Source organism: Stylophora pistillata, chromosome 6 (assembly GCF_964205215.1).
Source record: "Stylophora pistillata chromosome 6, jaStyPist1.2, whole genome shotgun sequence".
In the NCBI taxonomy this organism is placed as follows: domain Eukaryota; kingdom Metazoa; phylum Cnidaria; class Anthozoa; order Scleractinia; family Pocilloporidae; genus Stylophora; species Stylophora pistillata.
The window spans coordinates 22,638,542-22,658,744 of record NC_142524.1 but is presented as its reverse complement, the minus strand read 5'-3'; the positions used below and the strand labels follow the sequence as shown (position 1 = coordinate 22,658,744).

Sequence of the window (20,203 nt, the reverse complement as noted above, 5' to 3'; positions counted from 1 at the left end):
GACGGAAACAGGGTAACCACGTTCATCGAAGAACTGGCACATTGACTCTGATTTGTGGTGAAAATCAGAGTCATTACTACATAAACGACGAAGTCTTAGAAACTGAGAAAAAGGAATGGAATTCTTAACGTGAGATGGATGAGAAGACGAATATAACAAGTAATTATGCGAGTCTGTAGGTTTGTAATACACACTAGTGCATAAACCGTTACCTTCAATTGAAACTTTGACGTCTAAGAAGGATAAAGAATTGTCAGAAATTTCCCAAGTATATTTCAGAGCCGGGTGAAAAGAATTGACTGCAGTTATGAATTGAGTGAGCTCCTCTCTGGTAGAGGAGGTAGCGCCGATACAATCGTCGATGTAGCGACCGTAGAGTTCAGGTTTGGACCCGTTGTATTGGCTGAAAAATTGGTGTTCGACAAAACCTACAAAAAGATTCGCATAGCTAGGTCCCATTTTGGTGCCCATGGCTACACCATTGGTTTGTTTGAAGAAGTTGTTTCCGAATGAAAACAATTGAGTGTGAGCACTAGTTCGGCTAAGCGTAGTAGTGTTTCAGATTTAGGTTCCTTAACAGTGCGTTGATCAAAAAAATGTTTAAGGGCCAGAAGGCCTTCGCCATTAGGAATGACAGTGTAAAGAGACGTAATGTCCATGGTGAAAAGGAGTTTGTTTTGGCCGAGGAAATTAAAGTCTTGAAAAATTTGAAGAGCGTGTTGGCTGTCTTTAATATATGATGGTAAAGTTTTGACGATGGGAGCCATAATTTTGTCTAAATAGCTGGAGATAAGTTCGGTAGGGCAACTGCAAGCCGAGACAATGGGCCGACCCGGGTTGTTAGGTCCCCAAATCGCTAACCACTCATCACCAGAAAACCTCAAAACTGTAGTTACCATTCCAGAAAACCTCTCACTTTCCGATTCAGAAAAATCCGTCCTCAGTAAGGGCTTAAATTTCGTTCCCATTTCTAAAACAACGGACGAATTCTCAATTAAACAAGACGTAGAAAAATTCCTTCGCCGCGTTCAATTAAAAGCCTTTTTTCACAACAAAGAGGATGATTCTAACACCTCGAACAAAGACACTTTCGAAACACTTCAGACTCGAAAGTCTAAATGGACTCCCCCAGAGGGCCAATTCGCATCATTAGACTTTTTTATCAAAAAATGCCGCCACGATATCAACAAACTCAATTTCAAACGTATTCCCAAATTTTCTAATCTCTCTTCTGAAGAGTGGTCGGCTCTAAAAAGTCTTAGAAAACGCAAAGACATAGTTATCAAAGCGGTAAGATACTCCGATAAGGGCGGCTCAGTCGTTGTTTGGCGCACCGACCTCTACCAAAAAGAAGCTTTGCGGCAACTTTCTGACACCTCTTTTTATCAAAAGATCGACAAAGACCTCACTGCCAGCAATCAAAACTCCGTCAAGAATACGATCAACCAACTCATAACTAAACAAGAATTGCCGGTCACAGCAAAGAATCTCATTATAACCGCTCCTAGAACTTCTCGTATTTACTTTTTACCTAAAATTCACAAACCTAACAACCCGGGTCGGCCCATTGTCTCGGCTTGCAGTTGCCCTACCGAACTTATCTCCAGCTATTTAGACAAAATTATGGCTCCCATCGTCAAAACTTTACCATCATATATTAAAGACAGCCAACACGCTCTTCAAATTTTTCAAGACTTTAATTTCCTCGGCCAAAACAAACTCCTTTTCACCATGGACATTACGTCTCTTTACACTGTCATTCCTAATGGCGAAGGCCTTCTGGCCCTTAAACATTTTTTTGATCAACGCACTGTTAAGGAACCTAAATCTGAAACACTACTACGCTTAGCCGAACTAGTGCTCACACTCAATTGTTTTCATTCGGAAACAACTTCTTCAAACAAACCAATGGTGTAGCCATGGGCACCAAAATGGGACCTAGCTATGCGAATCTTTTTGTAGGTTTTGTCGAACACCAATTTTTCAGCCAATACAACGGGTCCAAACCTGAACTCTACGGTCGCTACATCGACGATTGTATCGGCGCTACCTCCTCTACCAGAGAGGAGCTCACTCAATTCATAACTGCAGTCAATTCTTTTCACCCGGCTCTGAAATATACTTGGGAAATTTCTGACAATTCTTTATCCTTCTTAGACGTCAAAGTTTCAATTGAAGGTAACGGTTTATGCACTAGTGTGTATTACAAACCTACAGACTCGCATAATTACTTGTTATATTCGTCTTCTCATCCATCTCACGTTAAGAATTCCATTCCTTTTTCTCAGTTTCTAAGACTTCGTCGTTTATGTAGTAATGACTCTGATTTTCACCACAAATCAGAGTCAATGTGCCAGTTCTTCGATGAACGTGGTTACCCTGTTTCCGTCGTTCAAGCGGGTTACCACCGCGCTCAACTTATTGATCGACATTCAGCACTACAAACGTCGCATAAGGAAGATTCCGACCGCATTCCATTCACTCTCACGTTTCACCCTCACAACCACTCAGTTAAATCCATCATTCTTAAAAACTTCAAATTACTTCAAAACGATCCAGAGACAGGCACTATCTTTTCGCAGCCTCCGCTCATTTCATTCAAACGCGACAAAAACTTAGGCAATTTTTTGGTCAGAAGTTCTTTTCAGACTAATGAGCAACCAGGCACTTTTAAATGCGCTCGTGCACGATGCAAAACGTGTCCTTTCATTCACAACACTGATAAAATATCGGGACCTAAACGATCCATTAAGATCACCGATCACTTCACGTGCACCTCCGCTAATGTAATCTATTGCATAACTTGCGCTTATTGCAAAAAGATATACATCGGCGAAACAGGCAGAAGACTAGGTGACCGATTCCGAGAACACCTTCGAGACGTGGAAAGGAATGACAAGGACACATCGAAACCAGTCGCTAGACATTTTAATTTACCCAATCATTCTAAGCAACATATGGCAATCTGCGGTCTTTCCTTGCACTTAGGTGGCACGGAAAGCCGTAAAAATCTTGAACAAAAGCTCATCTTTCAAACCGGCAGTCTAAATCCCACAGGGATCAATGAACGCTTTTCATTCCACTAATTTATTCATGTTTTTCTCGTTGCCATGCACCCACCAATAACGTAGCTCCATTTTCTGCCTTTAAAAGTACACACAACCCACAATTCCTCTATTCGCTCCGACGAAGGGCTAACGCTCGAAACGTCAGCTTTTGTAATCATTACGGTGGCCAATTTACCATTTCAACTTTGTTGATATATCCAAATTATTTCGTTACTCCCACCGACGCAGCCCCAAACAGTTTCTTTCGAAACTATCAGCCTTTGTTCATTGTACAATGATTGGTTTAAACCTTAAGGATACTTGAAATGGCACCTCATCCACAAAATAAGTTCGTCCAGCGAGCGACTTTCCAAGATATTTTCGTCTAAAATGCAAAGAACAAAGTTTCGTGTCTTGAGTGGTCTGCCAGTTCTTTCCTTCGTCTCGTCGGATCGCGCGAATCCACCTTTTCCTCTGTAAAGATTGATTTGGAAATTCCAAAAAAGATACTTTCTCTTCGTGGGCGATTTTACACCTTTTTGGTTACATTCAGGGACACAGCAATGAGTGGGCATCGCGAGAATGACTATCACTACGCTCAATGTGTGTAAGTTTCTACCGACGCTTTTTCAAAACAAAACACATCGAGACCTAACTAGCCTCGACTTCGTGCAGCTCGGCCCGATCCGCCCGAGTGGTCCGCCATATTTGCATTCGGTGTATATGTTGTAGTTCAATTTTATCGAGTCAGTTTGCTAGACATAACGTCTCGTAGTCACGTTCGACGCACTAAAAACTACTATAAAACGAATACAAGAATTGTAAAAACGTGTAAAATGGTATATAAAAAGTCACTTGTAAAAATGTAGCGGAATTCCAAATCGATTTCGATCAATTACGATCCTCATCAGTAGTACTCCGCCATGTTTAAAATACTCATAAAAAAAAAAAAAAAAAAAAAAAAAAAAAAAAAATTTTATCCTTGGTTCAAATTTTATTTTCCTTTGTTTCAAACTCATTATCATGCATTAACATGACCGAGAACAAAGGAAAATGAAATCTGAACCAAGGATAAAATTGACCTACAGCATATACACATTGAGAGGATCAGGATCAACTGTATTTTGGTCTCGGCCAGTTTTAATATATTCTTCGACCTTTTAAGAGCGAAAAGAAAGCTACTTTTAGCTCGTAAAATCTGATTTTTCACACGTATTGGTGTGATATTTTGACAAGTTATAGCGAAACACGAAGCGATCTTGCGCCTAAGCTCTTCACTAGCGCTACTTTTTTTTCAACTCCTTTAATGAATCGCCTCTACATTTGAGCCAAAAACGAAGTTCTTCGCATTTTAAGGCCTGATGCTCTCTTTCAGCGAGAGAAGCTCTCGGAATATCGTCCTGGGTTAGCACACTTGCAGCCATTTGTGAAAACCAAAACAACATGGAAAAGCCGTGGCTTTACTAGCCTCGACTTAGCGCAAGTCGGCCCTGTCCACCCGAGTTGTCCGCCATATTTGCATTCGGTGTATAAGAACGTATGTTTTCGTTGTTTAATTTCGGCAAGAGTGATGATAACTATGTTGTTCATCCCAGTTTGTTTTCTTTTTCTCTCATTACTGCACCCAGATGTAACCCGTGACTTTCTCACCTTGCTATCGGGGGTTCATCTGGAAGCATTGATTCCACAGGTTTGGTTGCTATCCCTCGGCCCTCCTGTACCAAACCCGATTCTAGACTCAATGTCATCGCAACTATTTTGGTTTTTGGTGAAAATACTGATACTTGCTTTACAAGCTCTTCCAGAAGGCACCCTCCGGATCAAGATAAAACCCTTGTTTATTATGATCAGTCTGTAAGGAGTCTTGTGAACCAATCAGCGATTTATACGTGTCTAATGCTTATCCTTCGTGACGCAGTTAATCTCTGGTTATTGGTATGTACATTTGGAAATGTGATCAAGATACCGTGATGTACCCTCAGTTCCTGAGGAGTTATGTTCTGAATATTTTGTATATAAATCACTTCAGGAAGCTGATAGATGTCCAAGGCAAAGAAATTGTCCGAAAAATATGAAATTGACAAAGAAACGGAGCTTCTCGTGCAAATGTGAGTTTTTAATTCAAGATCACTGTTCATTTAGTTAGTTATCTTTAAACTGGTAAATTTGGTTGTGGTTGTTGATGAAGGAGACGCTGCAAACATTGTTTACCAGTTTGTTTACTCCTTTTTTTCGTCACTGCACCAGGATATATCCCATGGCTTTGATGCGTCTCTCGCCATTATCGAGTGGTAACCCCGTAGCATCGATTCCACACGTGTTGTTGTCATCGCGCGGCCCGCCTGTTCCAAACCCGATTCTGGACTCAACGTCACCGCAATTATTTTGGTTGTTGGTGAGAATACCGATCCTTGCTTTACAACCTTTATTCTTCCAGAAAGCACCCTCCGGTTCAAGGTTGAACCCCTCTTTATTACAGTGAGCCTGTAAAGAGCCTTGTGAACCAATCAGTGACTTCCACGTATCACGGCCCAATGAGGTGGAGCAGTATTGTCCATCGGCGATCAATGAGTACAGCGAATTGGCTTGCCTGTTGATGACAATAAACCTAAGCTGTTCGTTAATCGTCATACCAAGACAGATCTTGGAGAAGGATGTGTTCCAGTAGGTCGGTAACTTGGTCTCCAATGTGTCAAACCCAGTCTCTCCTCCAGGAAGGTTATACGCTACGTTGTTGCTCCAAAAACCAGAATCGTAATGAAAAGTTCGCTAGAGAGGAAGAGAAAAAATGTTCCATCGAACAAAGAACTCAGTAAGTCCAGACGACCCACCATGGCCGGGACAAATGAATTCACATTTAAGCCGCTATGGACTTAATGACAACACAACAGTTTTCTTTAAATCTGATGAGCTAAGAGGCTGGGAACCAGCGGTTCAAATTGACAATTGCGTAACAAGAACTTCATCACGACAGAAATAAGTGACCCTCAAAATTCCATTAAGCTTGACCTATAAATAGTTCTAGTACAGCTTTTAAGTCTAATATACATCACCAAAAATATATGTTATTGACCAGCCGGAGGTCCGTATTGGGAAAAACTGTGCCCGAGGTCTTGGATACCGCCCGAGGGCACAGTTTTTCTCAATACGGACCGACCTATGCTGGTCAATAACATTTTTATTTTTTTTAACACATGAAAAATGATGGCCATAAGAACCCGAACGATTTCGGGCTACAATTACGAGTTTAATTTCGGGAAAATCCTCCATAAACTCGAGTGGATGACGAAGAAAACAGACGTTATCCAAGTTAAAGAGAAAGCATTCACCAGGACATTTTTATTTGTAAAGGTAACTTAAAAGGCCTTTAAGCAAACTTTGAAACATTTTTTGATAAGTAACTGTTATGATGTGATACCTGTCAATTGAAGAGGAAAAAAGCGTACGCCTTTGAATCAACAACACGGTACTGGTGTGACAAACACGCACGAATTAAATGACTACTGGCGACGATCTTATCGTAAAAAAAAAAAAAAAACACTCGAAGATCTTACGAAAAGTATTGTTTATTTCCAACGACAATTAATCTTCAAAGATTTACCTCTTTTCCATTTTAAAATGTCACGGAAAGTCACTGTAAGTGAGAGCAAATGTGTCCTTTGGAATTGTCAGTCTGCTTGTTTGTTTTCTGTAATGGTGTGTGTAAATCGGTTTTTATCTTTCACCGAAAAGCTGCAGTCAGTAAGACTCTTTCCAGCTAGACACAGGGGGATTTAATGCGACTTTTATTCATCGAATTCCTTCGGTTACTGTTGTAAAGTTTACGGTAAGAATATCCAAATTCAAGTGACTTGCAAAGAATGGGCGAAAGTGTATTTGTGGAAGAACTCAAAACTTCGCTCAACGTTTTACAAACGAACAAATTGTGTTGAAGAATTCAGATATTAACGATTGAGAATCGCATTAATTAACGTAATTGTTAACTGCAACTGCCTCTCGTTTTAACTTTCAGAGCTACTTTTTTTTAAGGATTATTACATAACAAATCGTTACTAGATCGCATTTCAATCTTTTTATAAACAAATTTAGAACCACAAAATTTATTTCGAAATCAATTTTAGGCAAAATGAGATATATTTGTGAAAAATTGCAACGAAGCTTGAGATGCTCTGCAAAATGACTCAAGCGAAACGGATACCGCCTGCTGTGAGCGGGCCGGATGGGGAGAATACTGCCCGCTCTCGAAACAAATCAGATTGCAGGATTCGTAGAATACCGCCCGCTCATGAACTGAGAAAAATATCAATCGGGGATATTTCGAGCCCGTTACGAAATGTCAGCGGTAAATCGTAATAGAGACAATTCAATATGGCGGCGGTGGATGTGAAGTGAACACGTAACTTTCTATTTTCGGAAGACCCCGCCAGAGAAAGGCCTGGTACCTTATAATCCCAGAAAGCCAAAGGAGACGTCAGAACAAGGAAAATGGCAGCCAAATTGTGCAGTCACAAGTGACTTGTATCCTTCGTGTTCTTCCTTCCTAAAATTGGGGTATTTAAAAATGGCGTATTGGGCTTTTGAGCTCTGTGAAAATACAAAGAGTCTCTCGGCTCAAGGAAAATTTGTGGGCCAACATATTCGACGGTTTACAAGCGATTTAGTTGAGCACACTTCTGCAGAATGCATATCGAGCTATGCAGTTGCTAATCTTCACAAGTTTGTTCCCACGACAAAAGAATTGTAACACCTAGTTAAAGCGGATTTTAAGAGTTTGTATGGGAAAATGGAGTCAGAATTATGAGTTTACTTGTATGCCTTGGGAAAAGGTAGGCATGAATTTGAGTTTTTCTTTTTCGTAGCGATGGACGCTTTCACGGCTGCACCTCCAGCTACGGCGAAAGAATATCCCATTCTTAGACAGCCATTTTGAAAAACAATAGTTTCCCATTCATTTTCTTATACTATTTCGGCGCCATTTTGCTTGTAACACGAGAACCGCCTCCGCCATATTGTCTCAAATATCTGACAATGTGTAAAACAGTGATATTTAAAGAAACGCCTCATGATATTTTTGTCCGAATTTTTCTTTCCTTTAAATGAAGACGACAAATACTGTTGCAGTGAGGAAGGAGCGGAAACATAGTCAGGTGTGGAAAACGACAGGTAACCAATATAGGTGACCTTGGGTGAGGTTATAACCGAAGTCAAATTACGAACTAGAATCTTTCAGGTAACGTTTTTCAAGATCGATTTACAAACCATAACATCGCCCTTTTATATTTCAAGTTGTGTCAATGAAACTAAAGAATGAAATCAATCATATAGTTTAATAAACAAATAAATACCTTACTGCCATCAATCTTTATAACCTGGGTCCACGCTCCATCTCCACAGCCGAAATCGTCCACGTGACAGAAAACGGAAATTGGTGTAGAGTCGATATGGAGCATAACAACGCCACTATCACTTATTTTATCAAAGATAAGACAAAGACAAAAAAAGAAGATAATTATAAAAGAGAAGATCGTGAACTGCATCCAATATTTTGGGAATTGTATTGGGCTTTCAATAGTGTAATAAAACAACAACAACAATAAGGACAACGATAGCAACAGCTATTTAAAATTAAACGATGTTATACCTTATTACGTTATTGATTCGTCGTGAGATCAATTCGATCGTTTAATCTCTACTATTGTAATTACAATTTAAGGTTATGGGCTTCGTTGCAGTTTGAAATTGATCCTGCAAAAAAAAAAAAAGAAAAAAGAAAAAAGTCACAAAAACCGCCGTGTGTTTATAAGTTACTTTGTGTAATTGAAAGCTGATAGCTAATGTATCTACCATCCCATAACAAACCAAACGAACTGAACCAAATTTCTAAATATGATTGAAACAACAACTCTTCCCTTTAAGAAAAAAATGTAAGGATATTTCTATAGTGATTATTCTCTAGTCTCAGGACCTAATTAAGAGACATATTTGTTTAAGTTCATGTTATACCTTTAAAGAATCATGTCCTGGCTCATGCTGCTTCTTTTCTTTAGAGTGTTCCTATCCTTATTAAAGAGGTTCTCAATGAGGTGAGAGCAAGATTTTTTTTTGCCTTTTTTCGGTTAACCCTCACTCTAATTTTAATTCGCCTCATAACTTATGCTGCTTCTTTTCTTTAGAGTGTTCCTATCCTTATTAAAGAGGTTCTCAATGAGGTGAGAGCAAAATTTTTTTTTGCCTTTTTTCGGTAAACCCTCACTCTAATTTTAATTCGCCTCATAATTTAAAAAATATATCTATATTTTTTGAGGGTCAGTATCTCAATTCATCAACAGCGGCAAGTGTGGAGCCCTAATTTTCTAAGTTTATCTTAAGTTTTGCTAAAGCTAGATGTTGCCAGGTTGACTCAGCGAATTTCACACCCAAGTGGCCAATATCCAAAGGGACTCCCAAAACTTATGCAGCATGATGGAATTTCAGTTTTGTAGAGTTATCTCTTCTCTAGCAATTTGGCGACATTGTTGTTGGTCCTTCAGACTTTAGTGCAGAAAGGACCATGTCAGAGTAACTAACTTTCTCAAGAACATTGCAAAATAGGCCAGCCAAGACTCATAACCAGACTTATTTATCCGAAGTCCAGTATACCATACAGCAGGCCATCACATCCCTCGTAAAAACTATGGTCTATTGATAATTTTAAACACATTTTTGTTATTTAACACTTCCCTTGTTGGTTTGGCTAAATTAATTTGTTACACCCATACTGACGTTATTTATCCAGGTGCAGATATAGTCAAATTCACCTTTGCAAGTTCTTCCATCTCCAGAATTTCCACGTTTACATGTACAGTTGAACGATCCCTTTGTATTGATGCACACAGCATCAGTGTTGCAGTCATGTGTTCCAATAGCACACTCGTCGATATCTGAATATGCATGTCATGAATTGATCGTGTTGTGCTGTCGGTAGCATTTGTCTAAACTTATTAACAACAGACTAACAATAAAAAAATGTAGCCGTCTACGTGACTCTTTAGCCCGCGACATTTTATCCTTCCATTCTTGAATATTTCCTTATTGTACCTTAGCAGGAATCTTAGTAAGGACGTCAGTTACCATATAAGTCTGGGGTAGTAATAACTTTGCTGATTGAAATCAACGAATAAAGGTTGTTAGTTTCTAAAGAAACTGTTTGGGGCTGCGTCGGTGGGGGTAACGAAATAATTTGAGTATATCAACAAAGTTGAAATGGTAAATTGGCCAGCGTTACGATAATAAAAGCTGCCGTTTCAAGCGTTAGCCCTTCGTCGGAAGGGCTAACGTTCGAAACGCCAGCTTTTATAATGGTAAGAGTGGCCAATTTACCATTTCAACTTTGTTGATATACTCAAATTATTTGATTAAAATAAAGCTTTCCAAACTGTTTAATGACAATTCCACTTTTACTTGGACTTTCGTAAAACTAAACATGGTGATCAAGAGAATTTTCAATGAATAGGCATTTGGCAGCCCGTGTGAATTATACTTACAGAGGCTCACACAGATTTCTATGCCATGATGTGATCCTAGTCAAACGAAGTATCATACTACATAGTATTGCCAGGATTTCCGGCTACTTCCCTGGTAAAATTTAACACCCTTGCACATGGGTAAAAAGAAGCTTTTCAAATGTTACGTGTCCTTCCTTAGAACAACGAGTCTCCACTTACACCGAAAGAAACAATTCTTAACTTGATACAATTATTTACACTATGTGACTCAGATATCTCCTCACAAGCTCGGCTAAGCTATGGGTTACCCTTCATTATTTCAGTTAGAAACACTATCACTAATAAAACTGAGAATATAGCCAATTTACCTTGGCAAGCTCTACATTTCCAGAATATCCAAGTTTGCATGTACAGTTGAACGATCCCTTGCTATTGTTGCACTCAGCATCGGCACTATAGTTATGTGTTCCTGTAGCACACTCGTCGAGATCTGAATAATCGAATAACCTTCTATTTTTCATAAAGTCTGTAGCATTTACTTCAATAAAATAGCACTCAAAAATCTTTGAGGCTATAACATTATCCTTTAATATCCCATTGAAATACCTGTGCAGGTTCATTCGTCACCAAAATATTCAGATTTACATTGACAGTTGTGTGATCCCTTGATATTGTTTCACACAGCGTTAGCTCTACAACTGTGTGACAATTAGTTTCGCTGTATATTTAAACCTCTAGTATATTTCAAGGCATTACCTGTGCAGGTCGATCCGTTCCCTAAAAATCCAGGTTTGCATGAACAATTGTACGATCCCTTGGTATTACTGCACACAGCATCAACACTGCATCTCTGCTCTTCCGTAACACATTCGTTAATATCTAAGGATGCACCAAACTGGTTTTAAATATTATTGAGGCTGTTAAATCCAAAAGGTGATCGACCGAATGAATTATCTGAAACTGTTACAACATTTAAGTCGGATGACGAGAGACGTACTCTTGTTTTCCCGGTTTTTAACTTAGGCCCCGAAACAACCCTGAAATTCCGATCATACCTCTAAACTTTCCTTATTAGGTTACAGACATATTCACGGAAATAAATAAAGAAAAAGCAAGTTTGCCTTTGCAAGTCTGTCCATCACCATAATATCCATTTTTGCATGTGCAGTCGTACGGTACCTGGGTATTGCTACAAACAGCATCAGCACTGCAGTTGTGCTTTTCTGTTGAACATTCGGCAGTATTTGAAAATGAGTTATGCTGATTTCAAACATAAGATTAGAATTCTATTAACATGGGTTTCAATTGATCTTAAACCCATAGCTAAGTCAAAAAGAGGAGATACAAGTGTGGAGAGGGGCATTACCTTCATCGCAGGTCTGACCCTTCAATCCAGCAGTACACAAACCGCGATAACCTTTGTCGGTAAAACCACTTTGACATGTAGCGTTGGTCTTGCAAAGGTTTTTTATAAAGGTACTCTGACAGAAAAACAAAACAAAACAAAAAGCTAAAGCAAAAGATAACAAGATGTCTATAGGCATGCCGTCTCGTCGTCTCGATGATCATGTCTCGAAAAAGTATCCACCTAATTCGCCCAATAATCTGAGCCAATAGGTTGTGTAAATAAAAACTTATATGTTACTGGAAACCTGCTATTCTTAAATTGTGGATGCTAATTCTCTTTTGATACCCACTGTGAAGTTAAACGCTCCTTGAGTACAATGAAATAATGTCGAACGATAAAGAAAACCAATTATCACAAATCCTCGCTTCTTTCTCGTTGAACATCGGTTTGCATTCTAGTGAACCCTTTTATCCCCAAGAATAACTACAGTAGCATCTGATTTTTCCTCACAATGTCACCGTAAATAAAACATTTAGGTCACGACAAAAAAGTTATCGATTTTTAAACATTTATCCTTTGAAGAAGCTCAGAAAAGTATAGTCAATACGCGCAATAGTTTTAATTGTAAAATGGTTAATTTAAGAAGTTAGAAAGTGAGACTTACCTCTGCTCCATAGTAAAGATAATTGAAATCCCCAACCAGTTCGTCTTCTTTTCCTTCGTGAGTAGCATTATTCAATTCACATTTACTTGTTGTATTAATTCCACTTCGTTTTCTTTCGAAATTATAACTAACACAATTTGGCTCCAAGAAACAACGTATAGCACATAATATTTTATCCTTGACGTCGTCAATTCGAATCACGTGATTTATCAGGCGTTGACCGTCGAAAGCTTTAGCGGGCTTGAATCCCAAAGAACGACAATTGTCCGGGTCTAAATGAAATTTTGTTATTACTTTGTGACATTCATCTCATAACTAAACTCAATCTGTAAACATTAGTGAAGATAAAGTTGATATTTCCTAAATTTCAAATTTCAATTTGGCGGTTTTGTAAAGCATATGAAACAAATGGTGGTTTGGCATTCTGTAGATATAGAGATTAAACAATTAATCCGAGTAAAAGAAGAGATCTATGTTCCATTTCAAAACCGTAGCCAGGGTTACGGATTTCGTGGAACACGGATAATTGCAATTTATTGACATGCCAGGTCGTTTCCAATGAGTCAACCGATCTGCCTACTGTCAGAACGCAGCAATGTTAAAAGGATTGTGAGTGTGATCAAAAAATTAAGATACACATTTGTCATTTCATTTTTATCGCGGGGGACAGACGAAGAAAATATCTACTGTTCCACCCATATCTAAAGGCTATATCATCGTAGATCCTAAATCCTTTTAGAGGGGAAGGATATTCCTTTATTCAATGACAAGAAAAGCACTGAATGCTAAAACTTATCTTGAGTGTATCTTTGTCTGTCGTTCGTCTCGCTCAAGTTAATATTGTGAAATCCAAAAGATATTTTTGCACATACTCCAATGATGGAATCACGCAAACAAACTTGAAGGGAAGGAATTGTTTGAGCGTCAATATTTTGGAGGGTAATTACGCGGAAATATTTGGCCCAAATGCTCACCGCTAAACCGAAACTGACACTGGACTGCGTATTTGCATCGTGTTTTCAATTCCAACACTTGCACAAATGATAACACATCACAACGTTTAAAATTGTAACGAGTGTCTTGGCTTTTGGGTCAGTTAAATAATATTCACCTTTTGAGGAGACCGCAGCATCAATATTTTGGAGGGTAATTACGCGGAAAATTTGGCCCAAATGCTCGCCGCTAGACCGAAACTGACACTCACCCGCGCATTCGCATCATGTTTTCATTTCTAACACTTGCACGAATGATAACACATCATAACGTTTAATACTGTAACGAGTGTCTTGGCTTTTGGGTCAGTTAAATGATACTAACTTTCTGAGGAGACCGCATCATTGAGCCTCGCAGAATAAAAGAAGAGCAAAATAACACAAATGCGAAGGGAATACATGATAAAAAGACCATTCACAGATTATAATATCTAGAGTTGTGGAAAGAGCGCACTCAAAATTGACTTCTAGATGTTTTTCACTCAAGTTCTTCAGGCATTCATTCTTAATAAGAAGTCAGCCGCGTCATTTGAAAACATATTTGTCTTAAGAGAACTTAGAGCACCTTATTTTCAGTCCCATGACGGTCTGTTATGCAAATTTTAATCCTCATGCAAACGAATTCGAGTTCCAGTCTTAGTTCCAATTGTCTACTTGGTGTTTTTCCTTTAAGTTCCAGATGTCTTCCTCTTGAGGTATCAATTATTAAGAAGTTAATAAGGACGAAACAATTTATTTTGAATAACAACGTCTGTTATGTAAACAACGTGGACTTTGAACTTGAAATGATAAATCAACATCTGTTGTACATAAAGGGTAATTATTTAAACTTCACACGCTATTTCATATTGACTGTATACTCTCGACCAAACAGAGTTTTCATCGTAAGTTTGGTGTACGGTAATGTTAGTGATTGCATTGGTACATGCATATGTCACACACTGACAATATTTTCGATTCTTCTATTTGCATCTTTACGTCCAATCAGGAGCTGCGTATCGCATGAAATTTCATGTGTGAACCGTATCAATGCCATTCTCATTTAACCTTCCGCTCCCACCCAGGGCTTTTTTTTTTCGATTTGATTTGCTTACAAAATAAAGAAAAAATAATAATACATAAAAAAAATTAATAAAAACGATGACAGAGAAATAACATTGTAATAGTCAGACTTCTGCAGAGGATTATGTGGAATAGAAATCCACGCAGAACAAAAAAACACAAAACAGGAAACAAATATGTATTTCTCCGCACTTAGCTCAAGGCTGTTTTATCACGGATCTTAACGCCTTTTAGAGGGGAATGATACGTATACATAATTTTTTTTAACGGTGAGAAAAGGGATCGAGGTCAAAACTTATCTTAAAGACATTTATTTTACAATCCTGTTAGCTATGTATTAGTTTGAAATGCAGATAGCTAAACAACTTCAGCTTTAAAACAGTTTTTTCCTTGGCACACCAGCCATCAGCCAGTCGAAAAAATTGCCTATAAAAAGCTTCAATTATTCGACTGGAAGAAAATTCGAAAATGTTTTGCAAGGCTTTAGGGTGTAGAAATTCTCGCTGTTAAACCGAAACTGACACTTTCTTGGCTTTCCGGTCAGATAAATGCTACTTACCTTCTGAAAAGGCAACAGAACAGAGGAATGACAATAGAACACAGGTCCAAATGAAATGCGTATCAAAAAATCATTCACAGATTTTATGCTCTCTGGTCTTGAACTTAGGTCATTGATATGATATTTACTACTTAGTGTTTTTTTTTTTTTTTTGCACACAACTGAAGCACCAGATGTCTCACTCTATAGAAATTAATTCCTAACAAAGGCTTAATGAAGAAAAATGATAATAACTTTGTTTCAAAAGTGTTTAGAACAATTTAATTTGAATAAAAGTCTGTTATGGAAATTCCTAATCCCCGTGCATTTTTGCATAATAATGCAATTTACATCGAAGTCAAACGATACGTAGCTGTTCAAATGAAATGTTTACTTGCGAAGGGATTTTTTATGTTTTTTTCCCTTGGCAACCTAATGGTTAATTGTCTTGTGTTACTTGTTGCGTGACAACATCCGGGCATGTGCCGAGAGGTCTTGGGGTCAAATCAATGCATGACCCTCTAAGAGCAAAGGTCGGTAAGTGCACAATCTGCTGCTATCGTGTCACTCTATTCTTTAACTCGCTGGGAAAGGAGTGTTTTTCCATCGCTCTGTTTTATTAAGAGGTACGCTCTCAGTTTATTCTCTTCTCCAGTATCTTCCATTGGTTACATTGGCCAATTTTTTTACTATCGTTACATTTGCCAACTGTTGATTATCGCGTATCGCGTTTCAATTTAATTTACTCGGATCACTTTTACACGTACGGCCCTCCGATGTTGCTTGTTCGTTTGATCCCTCATTGTCACGTCCACTGGGGTTCCATCGGTCCTTATTTTGGGTCATTCATTTGTCAGGCGTCTTCCATGCGATGTAAGATCCCAATTTGATCCTCGGGTTCATGGCAATTTTAATCTTGCTGGGACTGCGTCTGTTCAGTTGCACGGTGTTGGCGGATGCACTGTGGCGAAGCTTCGGTCGTTCGATCTTCACGTGGTTGAACAGATTGCTCCCGATATTGTCATTCTCGAGATTGGGACTAACGATCTCGTGCATAAGAGTCCTGAGGTTGTTGGCTCTGAGATTGAGAGTCTGGTTTGTCTTTTAATAGAGGTATATAACGTTCGCGTCGTTTGTGTTTGCCACGTAATTCCTCGTGGCCATTCACACCACGGGGCGGCCTCTCTCTTCGAGCGTGTCGCGATTCTACGACATTATCTCGGGGTTGTCCTTTCTCCCATCCCCAATGTTTTTTGTTGGTTCCATAGCGCCTTTTCTCATCCAGGGAAAGACTTGTGTTTACCCGATTGCGTTCACGTTAATCCAGCGGGTCAGTATCATTTATATCGTAGCTATAGGGGCGCCATTTTGCGAGCATTGCGCTCGCTTTGACATTTTTTGCTTTGACATGCTTCTTGCACATTTTTTTGCATTTTTGAATTTTCCCACCTTCCACACCTCACAGTAATAGTACATTCATGGCTTTTTACACATTAATATGGTCTTATTTTAATTGCTTCGGGGATTCGTCCTCGGTAATTTTCATTTATTCTCATTTATTTTATTATATGAGGAATTTACCTCCACATTTTTCACTAGAGGATTCCTCCTTCTCTGTATGGATTCGTCCATTGTTTTTGCTGTGTGAGGATTCTTCCTCCACTTTTTTAATGGGGATTCGTCCTCATCCCTATGAAATTGTCCATTGTCTTTGCCTTATGCGGTTTCTTCTTCCACAGTTTTATTAAAGGATTCGTCCTCATCTCTATGGATTCATCCATTGTTTTCATCCTCTTCCCTGTTATGTTTTAATTTGGCATAAGAAGGATGCTACTGCGTCGACATTTTGTCTGATAGGCTTTCCTTGCCATTTGTTTTAGTTTTTCTCATTACCAATATTTCCATTTCATTGTCATCTTCTAGTTTTGGGCATTGTCTGGTGGTTTCCCTATTTCTTTTTTTTCAGACTTAGTATGCCTCCAAAGCGCTCCAAACGTTTGCGGACGCCTTCAACAGATGCGATTGAAAGTGCAGCCGGGGGCGATCATCCCCGAAGAAAGACCAGGCGTGCTGCTTCCCAGCCCACCCTTGAGAACCAAATTTCATCCCCTGGCAACAATGTTAACACGGACCAGTCCCGACCAACTTCAACTGCAGCTTCCAGGGAGCCGCAAACCCTCTCTCTTCCTCCTGATTTAGTGCAACAACTAGTCACTCGGGTGGCGGACGAAGTAACTCGACGCCTTTCTCCCCCAGATAATATCAGACCCATTTTCATCAGCCAGACCCCTACGCCCTCTGCATTGTCCGAATTGCCGTGTCGATTCCACCACTCGAGAACCAGCCAGCGCTGCCCCTGCGTCCAGCGCTTCCATTGCATCTGCGGACATGGTGGTAAGTATAATACAGGGGTCCTTGCACACTACGCAAACAGCTCTGTCAGGTGAGATGCAATTACCCACTCAGCTTTTCTCTTCACCAAGTCTTGCAGTAGATGCTAGGGTATTAGAAAAGCTCCGTGCCAAGATCTGGAACAATGAGTACTTCGATTTTAATACTTTACTTTCTAATCCAGTTAGGGAGAATAGATACCAGGTAACCATTTCAAGCTCTGACAAGGACAAAATTCCTTCATTGTGTTTAGAGCCTCTCGAAAAGGCTAAGAAGCACTTGTCGTTCGAAACCTAGCCTGCTGGCAGAGTCGTTTATTTGTTAACTTCCCGTACGGTCCACGTATAAATAAAGTCCTCTACGCTCGGCCTGTTACATCTTCTTCGAGTATGCGCGGCCTGTTGCTTAGAAACAAATTAGTTCCAGGTAGTACTCGGCCAACTTTGTAGGATGCGTGCGCATAAAAACGTGTTTAAAACAGGTTCTGACCGGTTTTGCAAATCAGATTATCCACAAACTTGGATAATAATCAGGCACATGCTCGAAGAAGATTTGACAGGTCGAACGCAGACGACTTTATTTTTACGTGGACCGTAGGGGAAGTTAACAAATAAACGCCTCTGCCAGCAGGGTAATTGAAACCTGGCTAAGCTGCTTTCATATTTTTGTTGGGGTTTACACTAGTCGGCTTCCTCATGAGGCCCCCACCCTCATGAAATATGGGAAGTTGTTTAGGATTTGGAAGCCAAGGGTGGCAATTGGAAGTTCTATGATAGAACTTACGCTTTCTAAGGCAGGCACAGCGTGCGTCATTCCCATGGGGTCTCATCCATTGGGAATTGCTCAACATTCTTTTAGGAAACCAGCCTTTGCTATCAGTCAGGGACATTCTAAGCCACACAATAAAAGTACCCCGAAGGGGTACTGTTTTAAGTTTCACAAGGGAGTGGATTGTGATCCAGGTTGTGCTTTTAAACATTTGTGTTACAAGCGTGAAGGTCCCCCATGCAGTCATTCGATGTAATTTTCGAGGCCAGCGCAGAGTCTCTTCCAACCAGCCCCTGCCTGCCAAGTCCCAACCTAACAAATCGTTATTTGCCAACACCCGTCATTGTCAAGCGTTTAGATTTTCCTTTGTCTGGGTACAACCAGTCTATCGCAGCGTTTCTTTCATCAGAGTTCAAGGAGGGTTTCCCTCTACATTATGAAGGTATCCCTGCTTGCTCCGATGGCAAAAAGCTAATTTCAGCATCAGAGAACCCAGCTGTAGTAGATGCTAAAATTCGTAAGGAGTTATAAGCAGGTCGTCTAGCTGGACCATTTTTCAGTCCCCCCCTTTTACCCATCTCGGATTTCTCCCCTGGGTGTTGTTCCGAAAAAGACTCCCGGGAAATGTAGATTGATTCACCACCTATCTCATCCCCGGGTCTCTTCTGTTAATGATGGGATCTCTCCAACCCATACCAGTGTTTCCTATGCGACTATTGCGGATGCTATTCACCACATTAAGGCGGCCGGTCAGGAATGTCATTTAGCCGAACCTGATGTGAAAAATGCTTTTAGGATTATTCCCATTCATCCTATTGATTATAGCTTGCTTGGTATGAGATGGAGATATTTGTATTATTACGATCGGTGTATGCCCATGGGGTGCGCAAGTAGCTGTAAAACATTTGAAACCCTTAGTACTGCAATCGAATGGATTGCGCGGACTAAGATGAGGATCGATCATATTATTCATTTACTTGATGTGATTCTAATTATCGCCCAGTCACGATCAGTATGCCAGGATCAGTTTCACTTATTACTTGACCTGTGTTCATACCTTGGCATTCCCATAGCACCAGAAATAACATGTGGGCCAGCTACATCATTGTCCTTTGCTGGAATCGAATTGGATTCTGTTTCTTTTGAGGCGCACTTGCCCCTTGACAAAATAGACAAGTGTCGCCGTCTGATTTCTGACTTTCTTACTCGTAACAAGGTGACACTGAAAGAAATTCAATCATTAACTGGCACGCTCAATCTCGATTGTTCTGTTGTTGTCCCTGGTAGAGCCTTTTTGCGTAGGTTAACTGATCTCACAGTTGGGATCCAGTCGCCATATCACTTTATTCGGTTAAATCAGGAGGTTAAAGCAGACATGAATCTTTGGCAGTCTTTTTTAACTAGTTTCAATGGCAGATCCTTCTTTCTTGAGGACCTATGGCACAGTTCAGACACCTTAGAGCTGTATACTGATGCCGCTGGTTCATTAGGTTTCGGTTCCGTTTTTGGTAATAAATGGTGCTTTGGGAATTAGCTTGACCATTGATTAGACCAAAACATTGCTCTGCTGGAGTTTTATCCCATTGTACTGAGTTCATATCTGTGGGGTGATCAAACGCAAAATCGGCGTATCCTTTTTTTCACAGATAATGAGGCGTTAGTTCATGTGATTAATAAGCAGTCCTGCAAAGATAAAAATTTGACGTTTTTTGTCAAAAAAATGGTACTGGTCTGTTTAAAGACCAACATCCTATTTAAGGCCAAGCATGTTCCATGTGTTCACAACACTCTGGCGGACTCTTTGTCTCGATTACAGGTGGATACATTCAGGCATTTGGCGCCAATTCACATGGAACGGGTGCCAACAGACATTCCTGTGCATCTGCAGCCTCTGAATTGGAGCCTGTAA

The 20,203-nt window shown here is 39.8% G+C and overlaps 3 protein-coding genes and 1 pseudogene across 3 annotated transcripts; 2 read left to right on the top strand and 2 right to left on the bottom strand.

Moving 5' to 3' along the window:
* Positions 1-4,048: 4,048 nt before the first annotated feature.
* LOC111334105 (putative skeletal organic matrix protein 5) lies at positions 4,049-8,585 on the bottom strand. The gene is made up of 2 exons (XM_022939793.2): positions 8,393-8,585; positions 4,049-5,816 (listed from the first exon to the last, which is right to left on the bottom strand). Exons 1-2 carry the CDS (start codon positions 8,582-8,584, stop codon positions 5,283-5,285), a joined length of 726 nt encoding a protein of 241 aa, XP_022795528.2. The 5' UTR covers position 8,585; the 3' UTR covers positions 4,049-5,282.
* Positions 8,586-8,683: 98 nt separating this feature from the next.
* On the bottom strand, positions 8,684-15,981 carry LOC148728843 (uncharacterized). Its single transcript, XM_088725040.1, has 8 exons — positions 15,882-15,981; positions 15,157-15,159; positions 12,544-12,851; positions 11,898-12,012; positions 11,288-11,410; positions 10,900-11,021; positions 9,845-9,967; positions 8,684-8,792 (listed from the first exon to the last, which is right to left on the bottom strand). The coding sequence occupies exons 1-8, from the start codon at positions 15,979-15,981 to the stop codon at positions 8,730-8,732; spliced, it is 957 nt and encodes a 318-aa protein (XP_088581166.1). The 3' UTR covers positions 8,684-8,729.
* A 1,542-nt stretch (positions 15,982-17,523) lies between these two features.
* LOC148728842 (uncharacterized) lies at positions 17,524-19,188 on the top strand (annotated as a pseudogene).
* A 46-nt stretch (positions 19,189-19,234) lies between these two features.
* LOC148728841 (uncharacterized) lies at positions 19,235-20,203 on the top strand. Its single transcript, XM_088725486.1, is given in 1 exon segment — positions 19,235-20,203. A coding segment is annotated over 1 exon segment (960 nt). The 5' UTR covers positions 19,235-19,243.